The following is a 16,749-nucleotide window of genomic DNA, read 5'->3' on the forward strand; positions in this document are numbered from 1 at the left end:
AACAGATTATCACCTATTTCATTCGCTCGAGAACCACCTTCGTGGGAGATCCTTCACAAATGAGAGAGACCTGCGGAACACACACATATTTCTTTGTATTCACGACCGAAGAGTTTCATCACCAAAGTATTGTGCAGCTGCAGAAACATTGGCAAAAGGTGTTGGATGCCGATAGAGATTACTTCAAAACCTAAAGGTACGTACTAGAATGGCAAGAACATTTTTGGTTACCTTGTATATATATATATTACTTACAGTTGCACGTATTTTCAACTGATTACAATGAAATTTTTGTGTAGAGAGAGACGCTGCGTACATGTCTCTGCTAGAAAATAAACAATACACTATAGATTGACTTGAAATATGTAATTTCTATGTAAAAGTCTCTTTCAATTATACAAAAATATTCTTAGTTTCAGTGAAAATTTTGAGATTGTCTTTAACGAAGTGTAAATATATATATATATATATATATTATAAAATTTTAGCAATTCTTTAGGTGAATAATTGGAATAAAAAGAAATTCCAAAGAAAATAGAGAATGAATTACTTACCAGAAATTGGAGAAAACATAATACCATATACTAAAACAGTGGTTCTCAACCTAATTCCTATCACGACCCCCATTTTATCACATCCTCTTGCCAGCGACCACCTTATAATTTCTGGTTTGTAATAAGCTTGTGTGAGATTTTTAATAGCCTATACCTATTGCGGAGGTCTCACGATATTCATCTATTTCTATAATAGTAGAATCCATTTCTTGTATGAGCTCCTCCGTGGCTAAGCAGTTAGGGTACGCGCCTGTGGCGCGGGAGACCCGGGTTCGATTCCTGGCGGGAGCTCATGTGGTTCGGATTCCACGTTAATCAGTAGGTCCACGTCTCTTATAGCCTCGCTGCTGAAAATGGACGTTAAACTCAAAATCAACTCAATCAACTCAACCATTTCTTGTATATAATGGATACAGTAATTTCCCTAACAGCGAATGGATTAAAACCAAATTTGGTTAGTTCATTTATATTACAAATATCGAATCCCATCTGTCACACTGTTTCAAAATGGAGGTCGTTTGAAAATTTTAAAACTTCATAACTCCCTTAATTTTGGGTTATATGATAGAAAAATTAGTCATTTCTAATTTTGGTTAAGAAAAACTTAGTTGTTAAAAAGTTAGAAATAACGTAAGTAAAGGGCTAATGGTTACCGCAAGAAACAAACCACATCACTAAGAAGTACTTTCGAAGAACATCGTCTTCATCTTCAGTCTAGGCATACTTCGAAAAGGATTTATACCATAGGAAAGAAATGCTTAAAAAGAATTTTAAAAATATGCGAAGCAAAAATCTTCTTGTCATTAGAAATAGGCATGTCAATAGTAATTCACTTGTAACTGTTCATTGTTGTTTACTGTTTTTTTCATTACCTTCCAGACGGCGAAAACGAGTAGTAAAAAAAACTGCTTCAAATGGCATTTATGTCACCTTTATCTGAATTGAGTGCCGGTTTCTCCTTATGAATGTAATAAGCTTCTTTAATTTTCCGTTCAGTTGCTGTTTTTGCTTTTTCGATCAAACATGAATTAGCAATATTGTGCTTATTTTCTTTGAGATGTGGTGCCAATCCAGAGAACTGTTGTAAGCTACGAGATTTGGATGTACGAATGTGCTCAGCGATTCTGGTACAAATATTCCTTTTTGTTTGGTCTATATATATATATATCACATTGACATTTAACTCGATAGACGCAACTACTTTGTTAGGGATTAGGAAAAAAATGATTTAAAATTTGTAATATATTTTTTCTATAAATTAAGGAGGTACTTCGGAGACCTCGATGTTATATTTATGAAATACCTTCTTAATTTTTGCCGAAATATGTGGGACTAGGGGGACGCCAATCCATTTGTCCTCTTCGGCATTTGTTGTTGGTCGATGGTAAATGTCGTCGATCTCCCTTTGTACCTGTTTGTACCACTTTTAGTAATAAAGATTTTTGAAAACCATTTTGTTGTCCAATTTTAATTAAATACTGAATTTCTTGGTTGAGGCCACCAGGAAGATAAGAAAGTAGAAGAGCTCTCCTAAAGAAGTTTTTTTGGAGTATTCAGTTTCTGAAGCCATGAATGGAATGATTTGAAATGGTACCAGCAGAAGGTTTACGATATACTGAAGTTACAAACTTATTGGCTTGTCTTTTGATGGTAATATCAAGAAAGTTAAGAGCTCCATTTTCTTCAAGTTCCATCGTGAATTTAATTCTAGGATGTATCTGATTAAATTCATCGAATAATTTCTTTCAAATCCTGATATTCCTTGTACAGAATTACCGTATCGTCAGCATATCGAAAATACCTGATATGAGGAAATTTTAGGAAAATGTTGGTTTCGAACATGTCCAATACCAGGTTCGAAAATATAGGAGAAAGAGTATTGCCCATGGCGAATCCATTGTCCTGACGAAAGATGGTATCTTCAAATTGAAAAACATTATTTTTAAGGCAAAAAGCTATTAGTTAAGAGACTAGTTGAATTTCGTTTGGGTTTACTTTTAGTTTACGCAAGGCAAGTTCCACTGCCTGTAAAGCCAGGTCTATTGATATTGATGGATAAATCAACACTATGTCAAAGGATGCCATATGGATAGAATAAGCCGCGACAAACAAATTCAAACATGTATTTAATTCTAATATATTTTTAACAGTATATTTGATAGGGATATTAAAAGATACTTGTTTATTATACAATCATTTTGAAAATTGAAGTAATCTGAATAATTTTCAAACCAATTAACTCTCTGACCTATGGAACAAACACGTTCAATGGCGCGTTCTCAAAGACTCTTCACTGACCTCTGTCCTTAGCTAACTGGATCCAGTTTCTACTTTATATTCCTATTTCTGCGAGATCCATCTTTATATTATCTTTCCATCTGCGCTTAAGTCTTACTAATGGTCGTTTTCCGATTGGATTTCTGGATTTCCAGTTAAAACTTTGAAAGTGTTCCTAATTTATTTTGTTCTGTCTACATAACTGCCTATCTGAGCTTCCTAAACTTGATAACGCAAACAATGTTTAGTACACGGTATAAATTATGCAATTCCTATTATGAAGTTTCCTCCATTTTCCATTCCTGTTCTTGTTAAGTCCGAATATTCGTCTCAGGATTTTATTCTAAAATCCTTTCAGTCTGTGTACTTCCCTCAGAACAAGCGACCATGTTTCGCAAAGATACACCACAACAGGCACGACTATCGTTTTATATATTTTAAGTTTCATATTTCTCGACAGAATTTGAGACAATAAAAGAACTGAAAAATAACACGAATTCCCTGCTTCCAGTCAACATAATTTCTTCGTAGATATGATTTTGGTCCGTTAATATTGGTTCTAGATATTTGAAAGTACCTACTCCGTTGAAATAATTATTTGATATTTTAACGCATCTATAACTTGCAGTATTATGATCCTGGCCAACTTCTATGTATTTAGTTATCTCTGCATTTATTTCGAAGCCTATGTCCCTGCAAGTGTTTAATAAGCCCTCTGCACTTCTTTCTATCGTTTTCCTATTATCCCCTATTAGATTTACATAACCAGCATGCGCCATAACCTGCTGAATGCCATTCAGCTCTAGGCCCTGGTTGCTCTCTTTGATTTTTCTTATAGTACTCCAGATCGAAGTTAAATAATAATGGCGACGAAGCTGAATAATTTATTCTCTTTCTTAAAGAAAAACAATTTCTTCATTTCTGATTTAGTCAATTAAAACAATTTAACTTAATACACGTTTAAAGATCATTGCGATTAATGCTTCACGCTAGAGGTCTGCAAGTGGCAGAATTTTCAGCCCGGCCCGGTCCATGAATTTATAAAATGAGGTCCGACCCAAGTCTGAAATATGTTTTGAGCCTTTAGGGTTCAGCCCGGCCCGAGCCTGTGTGATAACAAATGAGAACGAAATAAGCCCGAATTACAGAAACTTAAAAATTAACGCAAAATTGTTTATTATTATTATTATTATTATTATTATTATTATTATTATTATTATTATTATTATTATTATTATTAGAAGTTTAATTTTGCACTAATACATATTCTCCTATTTGTAATCTTGTACGACATCCATTGTGTTGCGATTTAGTTTCGACAACATTTGATTTATCTTTTTACAAATGAAAATGAGATTGCAATTTTTTTGTGAAGAATTTGTGAGAGAAATACTTCTATCAGCAAAAGAATGAAATAGTAATAAAAAAACTAAAATATAAACTAACTGTCTTGAAGAAGAAAAAAAAAGACAACTGGTTTTGAATGCTTTTGTTCCTTTAATTCAATGTAAGAAACTTCATAGAGTACTTCCATAGAGTATTTTCATAGATAAGCTAAATATGTTTATTTCTGTTCTTTTAGTTTTTCTCTTCACTACACAGTTAGTTTTACTCTCAATTGCACAATGATAATCAAATTTTTAGTCTCATAAATCTCTCTTAAATTAATAATCAAATTGGTTGTCTCAAGTTACAAATTTAGATGCAGTTTAAAAGTTCTCCAGAAAGAACGGTCCAATATATATCGTTGTAGTATATTTACAAAGTTAGGCCCGAAAAGGCCCAAGAAATATGGTTGTATATTTGAAACTTTATGGCTCGTGCCCGACCCGAGCTTGAAGTGGTCTACGCTTTATAAGCTCGAGCCCAGCCCGTGAGCCCGTGCAAACCTAACTTACTACTGTACGATCATGGTATTTAACTCAAACGACACTATTTACAACGTGTGTGCAAAACAAGCCATACTTCACAAATTCATTCTAAATATTTGTGCTTCGCTCAAAGCATTCAAAATTTCTAGTAATCTATTTTAGATATGTGCTGCAAATTTATTGATGTGTTTTATTTTATGATTTACAGAAATACTGACCAGGGATGATTTTTAACCGCACTGAATGGAGCAAATGGACATCGCAGCACTTATATTAACGAAAAGAGGAAACAATCTGTTAGAAATAGGATTGGGTAAGAAGTGCTTAGAAATATGTGAATGTCCGTTATGTAGTTAAAGAAACAGTCTGTGCAAATAAGAGACAGAATTACTATGGATGTATAAGTTGATGTGAATTATTATGAAGATATTTTGCATATTAAATATGTAATATCTGTGGAGTGACAAAGCTGAATTGTGTTAAGTAAAGTTTGCACTGGGCACAGAGTAATAATAAAGAGGTACAGAGGAACTCAAGTATTTATTGTATATACAATAAGATGGAACATAGTTGCTAAGAAGATTAGATATATTTTCTATTCTTTGGATCAATTATAATATTTGTAGTAGTGAATACACTTCTTTGGATTAGTTATAATATTTGGAGTAGTGAATACATTTCTTTGGATCAGTTATAATATTTGGAGTAGTGAATACATCTGTTTGTTTTTTTTTAGTACTAACAATTGGCGCAGTCGATTTGAACAACGCTTCATAAGGCAAAGATTATGGCAACTTTCCCGAGTGTTGAGCAAGAGCAAAGTTATAAGATAGGCATAAACAATTCAGACATTAGGTGCAGCAAATGGGCGTATCGTTTCAAATTTCATTCGTTGAAACAAGGGAAGCAAAGTGTTAGGCAGTTCATAACAGATCTTAAGAGTGTTTCAGCTTGTGCTTGTACCATAGCCTAGCTGCTATGCTTGGACAATCCACTGTCCACATATTGAGAACACCTTTTGACAGTTGTGATTTCATATATTAACGAAAGGAAGAAACAACCGATTTAAACTTTTTTCTACATACCAAATCCTCTGTGGGTGCGAATTCAGTAACTTACAAAGTAAAAAATTGATTTGACTGAACCGGGACTCGAACCCGGGATCTCTGGCATACCGTGCCGATGCGTTAACCACTACGCCATGTGGTTTGAGTTGACAGCACCAACTGCAGGAGTGAGAAAGTATTTGGAAGCAGACTAGGTGGTGTAGTGGTTAATGCATCGGTAGGGTATGCCAGAGATTCTGGGTTAGAGTCCCGGTCCAGTCAAATCACTTTTTCACTCTTTGTAATTTATCGAAGCACTTGTTTTGGCATTATTCATAAAGTTCGAATTGGTTTCCTTTGCACCTTTCTTCAAGAAGTATCTCAACAACACATGTTTTAATGAAGTCCTATTAAATGAGCTAGATTCTAGTCTACAGAAATGTTTTTCATTTTCACTTCCATTTCACCAGAAACAATTTTACACTCAGTTATCCCCGAAGTTGTTCATTGATAATATGTTCACTTGTTTCAAATGTTACACATAGGATACGAATGTCCGTGGGCGAATGCCACTAGTTTACTGCACAATTAAGTCAAGATGAATTTCCCTAGATATATACTCAAAAATTGATTTTGTATCTTCCTATTTTTCAACGTCAACATTACAGATGCAGAGTATATATTATTTCCTCCAACTAGAAATACAGAATTTTCGGAACGACTGGAAAGTCTAAACAGATGTTACAGAGTTCGTATTTAGTATACTACTAGCAGCGTTCACCCCGCTTCGCTGCGGTCACCCCGGAACGCAATAAACTTTGTTACTTAGATAATTTTTACTTTTTCGCTTTCAAGTGATATGATAAAAACCATAGAAGATTGCACTAATGTTAACATTATATCGCCTGTCATTTATGTTAACCCGCCCCGCTTCGCTGCGGTCACCCCAACCCGCCCCGCTTCGCTGCGGTCATCCCGGAACGCAATAAACTTTGTTACTTAGATAATTTTTACTTTTTCGCTTTCAAGTGATTTATAGCGCCTGTCAGTTATGTTAACCCGCCGAGTCACAGGGTCATGCGGGTTGCATATAAATACGTTTATTTTTATACCTATGATGAACTAATAACAAAGGATTTGTACGTTTGGACACCTGAATGGTCAATTATCTCAAGACACTGGTAATTGAAAATTAAAGTGATATGATAAAAAACATCTAGGGTCCACATCCTAACAACCCCCCAAAAATGAAAGAAATCGGTTCAGCCGTATTAGCGTGATGAGCGGACAAAGGATTTTTTGTACGTATTGACACCTGATTGGTCAATTATCTCAAGACACTGGTAATTGAAAATTAAAGTGATATGATAAAAACCATCTAGGGTCCAAATCCTAACAACCCCCCAAAAATGAAAGAAATCGGTTCAGCCGTATTAGCGTGATGAGCGGACAAAGGATTTTGTGCGTTCTCTTTTATATATATAGATTACGACATTCCACGTCTGAGGTTCTTGGTTCGATTCCATGGACAGACCTTTGGATTTACTTCATGTACTTCATTGGATTATTTTATTATTATTATTATTATTATTATTATTATTATTATTATTATTATTATTATTATTATTATTATTATTATTATTTCATAGAAAACTTAGGACATGCAGTCTTAAGCTTCCTGGAAGCATTTCTGTATATCTTTTTGTTTTTATTAAAGTTAAGTGCAGTAGCAGATACTTTCAACCATACTAATGTTTCAACGTCTTTGGTCATTACTTTCACGGTTCTGCAATCTGTTATTTTCTACCTGTTTCTGGCTACGTTTCATTACTTCGCCGTGTCGCTATACTGCGTTTCAGGATATTGCTCATACATCCAGCATATTTGTAAATATTTTGATCGTTCAATTAGCGCTCCTCTAGCTTCCTTAATCGAGTGCTTTAGTTACAAGATATTGACATGTAACTACATTTGCGTTTATTTCCAAATTGGAATTTGCTGTTTACTCCTTCCTGCTGAGGTTTAGCTTCGGACTTGGATTTCCTCGGAAAACTTCAACTCATGATCATAAGGTGATTTTCCCAGCTTTTGCGAGTTTCGACTCACGAAATGACCTGTCATTCTTTGACGTCACGAACACGTTGTTATGAGGAGGACAGGAGGAGTTGGTTTGGTTCCTTATAAATTTGTGTTATAGATAAGAAAATTCTCTACTGTAGTTGGCGAATAATGTAATTTGGTTGTAAAACAATGCTGGCATGTTAAGATATATGAATATTTTAATACTGTATTTCTCTAAATCAGCAGGAACACCAAAAATTCATTTCTTAAATTTATTATGAATTACAATGGAAGAGGAATCTAACTGACATAAAACAACACGCACCTGCTATCTTTTTGTGAGCGTCAGGAGAAGCTGACTGGGTAAGGGCAGCGACCTTTTGATACTCAGATTGACTTATAAGACCTTGAGCCTCAAGCGTTCCAGGAGACATGGTGCTGTATTCCTCCGTTAGTAACTGCACTGCAAGTGAAATCAAGCAATAACGTAAGGCCAAATACTAACGTACAATATCACACAACAAATGCGTAGAATAAGGTCACATAATTAAGAACCTTCGAATGATTGTACCATTCTTACTGCAGAATTTAAAATTTAAGAACATAAGAAACAATGAAAAAAATGGTAATAAACGACTCAACGGATTGTAGATACCTTCCGATTAACAGAACTGAAGACTGAACCATTTGAGATTGAAGGTCAAAGCTCCAATCAACTCCGAACAAGGCAAAACAACGCGCATATATATATATATATATATATATATATATATATATATATGTGTGTGTGTGTGTGTGTGTGTGTGTACACATTGCAATACGCTTAATTGTACAGATTAATTGACTACATTCATTAAAGTTAAAAATAAACAAGACGGATTGGCTCTGCATACGTCCAATTTTTCCTCCTTTTATTGAAAAAAAAAAGAAAGAAAGAAAGAAGATAGCCCTCATGATTTTCGGCCACACACGAGTAAACGCGTCGCCAAGCTTGTAAGTTTTGTGGTTTCTTCCATGAAATTTTAGATTTTTGCGTCTTTACCATCCCAGACAGGAATTTTAACATAGACAGTTCATCGACTGATACGAGACAAAGCATGGATTTATTTGAAGAGTGTTACTCATAGGTTGTCACCAAGACACTTTCGGAAAAATGACCGTAGATAAAGCAGACGGAAGTGCAGTATTAAACCAGCGTGGAGGCCCTCCCAAAACAAACTAACACATTTGAGGCAATCCAAATGAAATCGACCAATGATGGTTGCTGACAAAATTTAATTTTTTATTAATTTTTTACCTAAGTTTGTACCACATTTAAGGAGTTGAAAACTGGCATTCATTTATTTTTTAGCCGAGCAGGTTTTGTTGTAGCGGCCATTTTGTATAGGCGCCTGAGCGTATTTTGAACTTTTTAGTGCATTCCGTAAAACGTTGTAACTTTTAGGTTTTAAAGATAATGAGTTCAAACCAAAACCATATGAAAGATAATGGAATGGACAATATTTTAGGTTCTGTGCATATTGAGACGTGCTTCAGAACGTCGAGAAAAGAAGCTCCGAAAATTCAGGTTAGAAATCTAGAAATTGCAATTTTGGAACGTACATTTTGAAACGAAATAAATTAGACTCACCTTCAATTATTTGTCTGCATAGAGACTAAATAATAGACAACGTCCTAAACAAGTTTCAGATCTGAGAACTATATACTTGATTTTTTGGAAATTTTTAAACATTGCGAATTTTCGAAAATCGTGTATTTTCACCATCAAATATCTCAGGGCGGACAGAAATGAAAAATCCCAAATTTGCACAAAATAGACGATGGTTGTGCAGTAAGAAGGAGGTAAAGTTGCATCAGTGACACTCGAGTAGTTTCTAAGTTATAAGATTTTTCTTTACTGGAACTTAATATCAAGAAGCGCCATTGGAGTGAATATAAACTTTGTAGCAAAAGTCAAAATAACACGAAAGTAATGTTAAATGGGTAAAGTGTGCATTATTTATGAATCATATCTTGTACAAAAAACGAAAGTCGACTGTTATTTCTTTTCTGCCTATAGCGCTGCTATTAAGACATCAGTGAGATCAATAGTTGACTAATTTTTACAGAGTTTGGCGCTGATATTGAAAGTATGACCTGTAGGAGTTGTGAACCCTATGGGTGAGAGTTTCCGGCGAACCTTAGTGATTGGCACCCACACTTTGTCATTCGTACAAAGTATAAAAGAGGTTCTTGAGAGATCGGAATGGAAAAAGTGATAAAAAAGATCGTTGCTTTCCTGACTGATGTCTTCAACTCCCCAATCCACCATTTCTGTCATAAATACAGGCTACGGTATCATTAGGTGCAAATGACAACATGCTATATTCTGGAAGTACTGAGGTACTGCAATCAGTAAATTCGTCTGATTGTGAGTATTCATAACATCTCGTTTGTGTTTTCGTCAGAGGTACAAATCTATAATATGATCTGGTATTAATAATTCTTTTACAAGTAGCAAATCTCGAATTTTTTGCTGTTTGTCTACACTTCTTCTGATGAAACACAGATAAATTGTATGCTTGAGATACTATATCAACACAAAACCTGCACATCTGTTCAGTTTTTAGAATCGTGAATTTCACATCACTGCAACAACTTATAACTCAGAAACTACTCAAGTCTCAGTAATGCAACTTTACTCGCGTGTTACTGCACAACTATCGTCTATTTTGTGCAAATTCGGGATTTTTCATTTCTGTCCTTCCTGAGGTACTTGATGGTGAAAATACAAGATTTTCGAAAATTCGCCAAGTTTAAAAATTTCCAAAAAATCAAGTATACGGTTTTCAGATCTGAAACTTGTTTGGAACGTTTATTATCTAGTCTCTATGTAGACAAAGAATTGAAGGTAAGTCTTATTTATTTCATTTCAAAATGTACATTCCAAAATGGCCATTTCTAGGTTTCCAACCTGAATGTTCGGAGCTTCTTTTCTCGGCGTCCTAAAGATCGTTTCAATGTGCACAGAACACAGAATTTTGTCCATTCCATTATCTTTCATATGGTTTTGGTTTGAACTCATTATCTTTAAAACCTAGAAAGTTACAACGTTTAACGGAATTCTCTGAAAAGTGCAAAATACGCTCAGGCGCCTATACAAAATGGTCGCCATAAACAAACCTGCGCGGCTAAAAAATAAATGAATACCCGTTTTCAATTCTCTGAATGTGGTACAATCTTAGGTAAAGAATTAAAAAATAAATTTTATCAGCAACTTTTGACCTGGAAATTGGTCGATTTCATTTAGATTGACCCATTTCAGACTAACTGGAGACGAACAAACAGGAATAAAAATGACCAATACGTTGCCAAATTTATAACAGAAATTTTAGTGCATAAATTTTAGTGCACGAAAACTTTAGTGCATAAATAAAATTTCGCTTATTAAGAGTATATAATGAAATAGTTAACATTGCCAGGAGAGGATAATATTACTTAGTAGGCGGACGAGCGAAAATAATGAGCTGTATAATGCACTATTAGAATTAGACGCGTAGAGATTTGGCAACAATTGAATACATGGTAGAAAAACAACACGCAACGCTTTGAGAACTCGATACCTTGCTTCAAAAAAGAAAAACAATTCCAGAATTCTGCTACGTAAGTGTTCAAGAATAGCATGACATGACGCTATAAAAGAATTTTAATTACTGGACCAATACGCGAAGCACACAAACCGCATGATGACAAAAACGTACCAAAATGAAATCATGTGGTCATTTTAAAGAAATGTTACCAATGCATACTGGAATCTCTCGAAATTTATTACGACACGTAACATGTAATACGAGAGACGATGGTCAAAACGCGATCAGTTGCAGCTGTGAGCGAAAAAAAAAAAAAAAGGTCTTTGAAAAGCAACGCCACGAAAAAAAATCAGAGAACAAGGGAAGACGTAGAGAAGGGGAGTGTAGAAATACACAAGCCAAAAGAATAGGGAGTTCGCGTAACCTCAGCAGGTAGTCTCTGCCCAAAGAAGGTGACTTTGAAAAAAAAAAAAAAAAAAAAGCGAAAAAAGGAAGGTCTTTGGAAAGAAACGCAAGAGAAACCAATAAAAAAAGAGACGGTGGTTGAGAAAACGAGAGAAACCAATAAGAAAGCATATAAAACACAGTGCAGAGCTCTTACAAAATTAATTTTATCATTTTTCCTGACATTTCCCTGATTTCCAGATGCAAGACCAACCATTTTCCCTGACCCGCGACATTTAATAAGATAATGGTGTACTGATGATGAATGCCTGTAAGAGCTAAATAAAGGCTCCGGCCAGTGATTCTCAACTTGTGTGCTGCAAAAGATCAGCAACTTTCCGTTTGCAACACTATACAGTACACACAAAGCCATACAAAAGGCTAATAATAGTAGACAAGCAAACCAGTGTAAGCTAACGAAAGAATTGCTATTTGAACTAGCGAAGAAACTCTATAAGACACCTTCAAATAATATTACACATTAACGTTAAATTTCTTTATTAAAAATTAAAACGAAGAAGAAATTGGCCACCCTTCTCTCCAATGAGCAGCTGTAACTTAAGAATTCTTTTAAAAATGTCAACAAATTGCATCTATTAATTTCGAAGAAAATAAGAAGCGCTCCTAAAAATTTACTAAACAAACGAAAAAAAAAAAAACAATATTTTAATGGAAATTCTCAATATTTCTTCGAGTTCAATAAAATGACAAAATGAAAAAATGAGGAACTTTTTCAAAATAATAATATGTAAATGTATATGCAACTGTAAGAATGCAAATTGTGAACTTTTTCCCTGAAACGCAAAAATCTTTGAAAGTTTAACATAATGAAAGTTATGGGTAGCGGACATTACAGCTGCCCACGCCAATTCCCTCACCTCTATTTCTTGTACCGATTGTTTCTTTGTTTTTTTTTTTTTTTTCAGATATTGCAATAAATCCTAATTGTTATCACAATAAAACATAAATTTATTATGTTATGTATATTGTACAACATATTAAAAGGTAAATAGAACTTAATTGATGTTAAGTAAGTAGGAACACCACTTAAAAGCTTTTAACAATAATAGCTATGAATACATGTTTCAGTTACTTAGATTGATTGCTTTAAAATTTTTATCTCACTTTCAATTTCTTCTGACCCCAATCGTTGTTTCTTCTTCAGTTCATCTTTCTTTTTTTCTAGTTCTTTTAACTTAGCCATTTTCCTCCGTTTAAGTACTGCCTGAGACCTCTCATTTTACCTTTCTTTTCACTTTTCTTCCAAAGTCGAGATGTATCTTGTTCTCGCATCTTTTACAGAAGTTAAAGAGTTCTGAATCTGAGGTATTGGGACATCTAATTCCACCTACGTAGACCAAATAATCTACCAATTGTCGTTGGGCTACTGAAGAAGGCTTTTGCAAATTTTCTACCAATAAAACTTTTGTTACCAGACTCTCCACTTCCATTTCTATGTGAAATAATTCATGTCATTTCCAGAAGACTCCACAAGTGTTTGAATTCACTTTTGCCACTTAAAATTGATTTATAAAACTCATCAAGATTTGTTTTGCTTCCATCTGAATTATAATAAGACGCCAACACACTTTTAGAGTGCTGAAAAAAAACGATTTGAACTCTTTCTGAACTAGCTCTGCTTTAACATCATCGAGACAAGACGACTGATGAAGTATTTCCAAGCACTTCGTCATCCGGGCAATTTTAGGTTTATGCAAGATACTCTCAGGATCAAGGCATGAAATGACACGAGTAAAAGAATATTTTTTGAGTATTTTTTCTGTAGCGCCTATCAAAAATTTTTGACAATCACTGAAGAAACTGCACTTGTCTACTTCCTTGGCATCTTAAAGTTTCCCAATACTCCCCCCTCCCCTCCTCCGAATTCTATATCTACATTCTTTAGAGCTTTCAGATTACTCTTAACTTCTAGATGTTGTCCTCAGTTTTCTTCATTGTACATCGGCATTTAAATTTTATCATATATTCTTAAAAAAAAGAAAAAAAAGTTTATAATCTATTACAGTGTGAAAAAGCATAAAGTAGTAGCAAATTATTCTCTTTTACCATTTACTTAACAGTACTTTTACACTGTTATGTTTCCAATAGAAAGAAATGTCACCATTTATAACGTGAAATGTAACAAGTCGAAGTATCTTCTTAAATCGCATTCTTATTAGAAATAACGTTTTGTGCAACTGTACATGAAGTAGTAACTGCTTTACTTAAGTTTACATACTATAAATACAACTCCTAAAATCAACGAAAATCATTTATTTGTAGTGCTTTTTTCAACAAATAAAGACTGAATTATTGGCTTATCTTAAGAAATAGGTAAGACGAACGACAGTTTCATTTCCTGAAAAAAAATCCCCAATTTTCCTTGATTTCCAGGATTTCCAGCTTAAGCACCACTCTCCCTGATTTTTCCCAGATATTTGCCCTTTGTTTCATTTTCCCAGTTTTCCAGATTTGTAAGAACCCTGACAGTGGAACAGAATAAACAGAACATTATTGGTGAAGTTAGACAAGGGGTGTATTCGAATGTAGAGAAAATGGTCAGTGGTTGCAAAGGACGAATAGGAAAGGAGAAACAAAATGAATACGTAATTAGTGCGAAATAATAAAAGAAGAGGACAGGAAGTTGAGTGACATCATAGAATCGAGGATTCTAGATTTCAATTTAGGGGGTGTAACAACACGTTAATCAAAAACCTTAGCGCCCTGGGCTTTGGAAGACAGTTTTATTGGAGCAACAAGCGGCCGAACAGAAGAACGCCGCACGACTAGTCTATTTTTCGGGCAGTGATAAAGGACAGTTAGTAGCAATTCCAGCTTACAATAGGAGACCCGATACCAATTCTAAACGTGTGATATTGATTGTGGTGATAAAACTCGGTGAATGAAGTAGGAGTTTTAGAACTTTGAGGACTTTCCAGTGAACTGGACGATAAAGGCAACACGGAGACTTTCCACATAGAGAGACAGCAGAGCTACCTTGTTGGGAGTAAAGGAAGATGTTCAATGGACAGTGGTCAGCACGAAGATAAAGTGGCATTTTATTGCCTGAATTTTGAGTGCAGTGCGTGATAAAAACTATAGACCAAACGATATACCCTCAACTTAAAGTTATTTATAATTTGTTTAAAATTAAATTTTCTCCCTTTTGTTTTGTAAAATCAATGTAATTATTTTGTGTTAAAGAAAAAGACCAACTTATATTCTTGGGTTAGGTAAAAGGCCAACTTATATACTTGGGTTAGGTGCAATATATTTCCAGTAAACTTGTAAGTTTATTAAAAGTTAATTAACAATTTTCCAATTAACAAAAAATTGAGTTTCTAAAATAAGAGAAACAAATATTCACTATCATGATAACTGTCTTTGTATTTGTAAATTTTATTTCCGTTGAGCTATTCAACCTATTAAAGTAGTTAAGTAAACAATTGAATTTTCATTATCCCAAATTTATTGTTGAGCAAATAAAGAGTTATGGTACCGATAACTGTAGATGGAAAACTAGAAGCAAACGGAAACTCGACGGAAGACCGAAGCCACGAGACCTGACAAGTAAGGTACCATATGGTTGTCGCGCAAATCAGATACAGACATACGCCATCTGATTGAGCATGAAAAGATATGGGGGACACAGAAATTTAAGATGCTAAGGGCAATAGGGAGAGGGGCAAGGAAAGAGGAAACATTGAATGTCGGCAAAATTGAAGAAAGTCATGAATGACGGGAAAAGTTAATTTCGTGCAAACAGGGAAAGAAAGTCAACCAAAAGAAAGAAACTAAATATAACAAGGGCATCAAGGACGAAGAAAGATCATAATCAGGGTTGCCATCCGAACCGCAGTGTTGCCAGTGCTGCATAACATTGATATGGAAGATATAGCACAGTATAGCAATTCATGCACAAGGAAAAATATTAGTAACACAAAAGACAATTGAAAAGACTCTCTACACATGCGTAAAATGGTTTAACGATAGTCGTGAGTGAATAATGTACATGAGGGAGGGCAAATATAGACATGAAAGTGAAGGGGGTACACATGATAACACAGAAACGAAAGTGTTTGGGAGCATCGTTCAGGTACCGCAACGATGCATTCCTATATGATTATGCCGGTGATTGGGATGTACGGTACATTGCTTTCACACATGTACGTTCTTGTTTCAGAACCCAGTAGTAACTTTCCAGCGCGCATGGTCGCTGAATTCCCCAATGTGAAAGCATATGCAAGCAGATCAGCGAATATGACCAAACGGGATTTGCAAATCTTTCTGGAAGAAGTTTTGTGGCCCGATCCTCAGGGTAAGGATCGTGTTTTGCTTTTGGTTGACCCTGGACTCCAAACAAGGATGACACTCTTTACAACATGACAGTTCCTGACGGTGTTCAGTTCTACAAAAAGCTGATTCCTCCGAAATGTACAGGCCTCATACAACCTGCTGATGTGTTCTTCTTTCGTCCATTCAAAAACATGGTGAAGTTTATCACAGATACGTTAGTGTTCTCCAGTATTAATGTGTGGCAACGTAAGAACTTTCTCCGCCTTCAGTCATTTGTTCATTACCAGTTTTCTTCTAGACGATTCCAAAAGATGATACGCTTTGCGTTTTTCAAATGTGGCTACTCCAATGAACATCCTAGATAGTTTGAATCACCTTCCGCATATTGCTTTGAAAAAGGACTCACAGAGAATGCTGCAGAGACGCGTGTTACCAGTTTGCTTTCATCCGCTCTGGTCACTGCGAGAAATGTTTGTGTGTTGACCACGCATTCATTCGTGATCTTCACGTCAACTGCAATTAAACTACAAATGGTGTGTACTGTTCTCTATTTTCCTCTATTTGTATTCACGCGGGTGTAATATTCACTCACGACTACGTTAAACCTTTTTACGCACGTGTACAGAGTCTT

At 35.0% G+C, this 16,749-nt stretch overlaps 1 protein-coding gene and 1 long non-coding RNA gene across 7 annotated transcripts in view; one reads left to right on the top strand and one right to left on the bottom strand.

Moving 5' to 3' along the window:
• LOC145673511 (uncharacterized) overlaps nt 1-5,196 on the top strand; it is a 35,014-nt gene extending 29,818 nt beyond the window's left edge. Inside the window, exon 2 of the long non-coding RNA XR_014128777.1 lies at nt 4,911-5,196. This is a non-coding gene — a long non-coding RNA (uncharacterized LOC145673511). The remainder of the gene's footprint in view (nt 1-4,910) is intronic.
• The window catches only part of Rbcn-3B (WD repeat-containing protein Rbcn-3B), a 334,889-nt gene that overhangs the window by 203,990 nt on the left and 114,150 nt on the right, over nt 1-16,749 (bottom strand). For all 6 annotated transcript variants that reach the window (XM_081743283.1, XM_081743279.1, XM_081743282.1 and 3 more), the window contains one exon: nt 8,135-8,272. In XM_081743283.1, coding sequence (XP_081599409.1) covers nt 8,135-8,272 — 138 coding nt within the window. The remainder of the gene's footprint in view (nt 1-8,134; nt 8,273-16,749) is intronic.

The sequence above is a fragment of the Thermobia domestica genome, chromosome 16 (genome assembly GCF_964235325.1).
Source record: "Thermobia domestica chromosome 16, izTheDome1.hap1.1, whole genome shotgun sequence".
NCBI classification, from domain to species: domain Eukaryota; kingdom Metazoa; phylum Arthropoda; class Insecta; order Zygentoma; family Lepismatidae; genus Thermobia; species Thermobia domestica.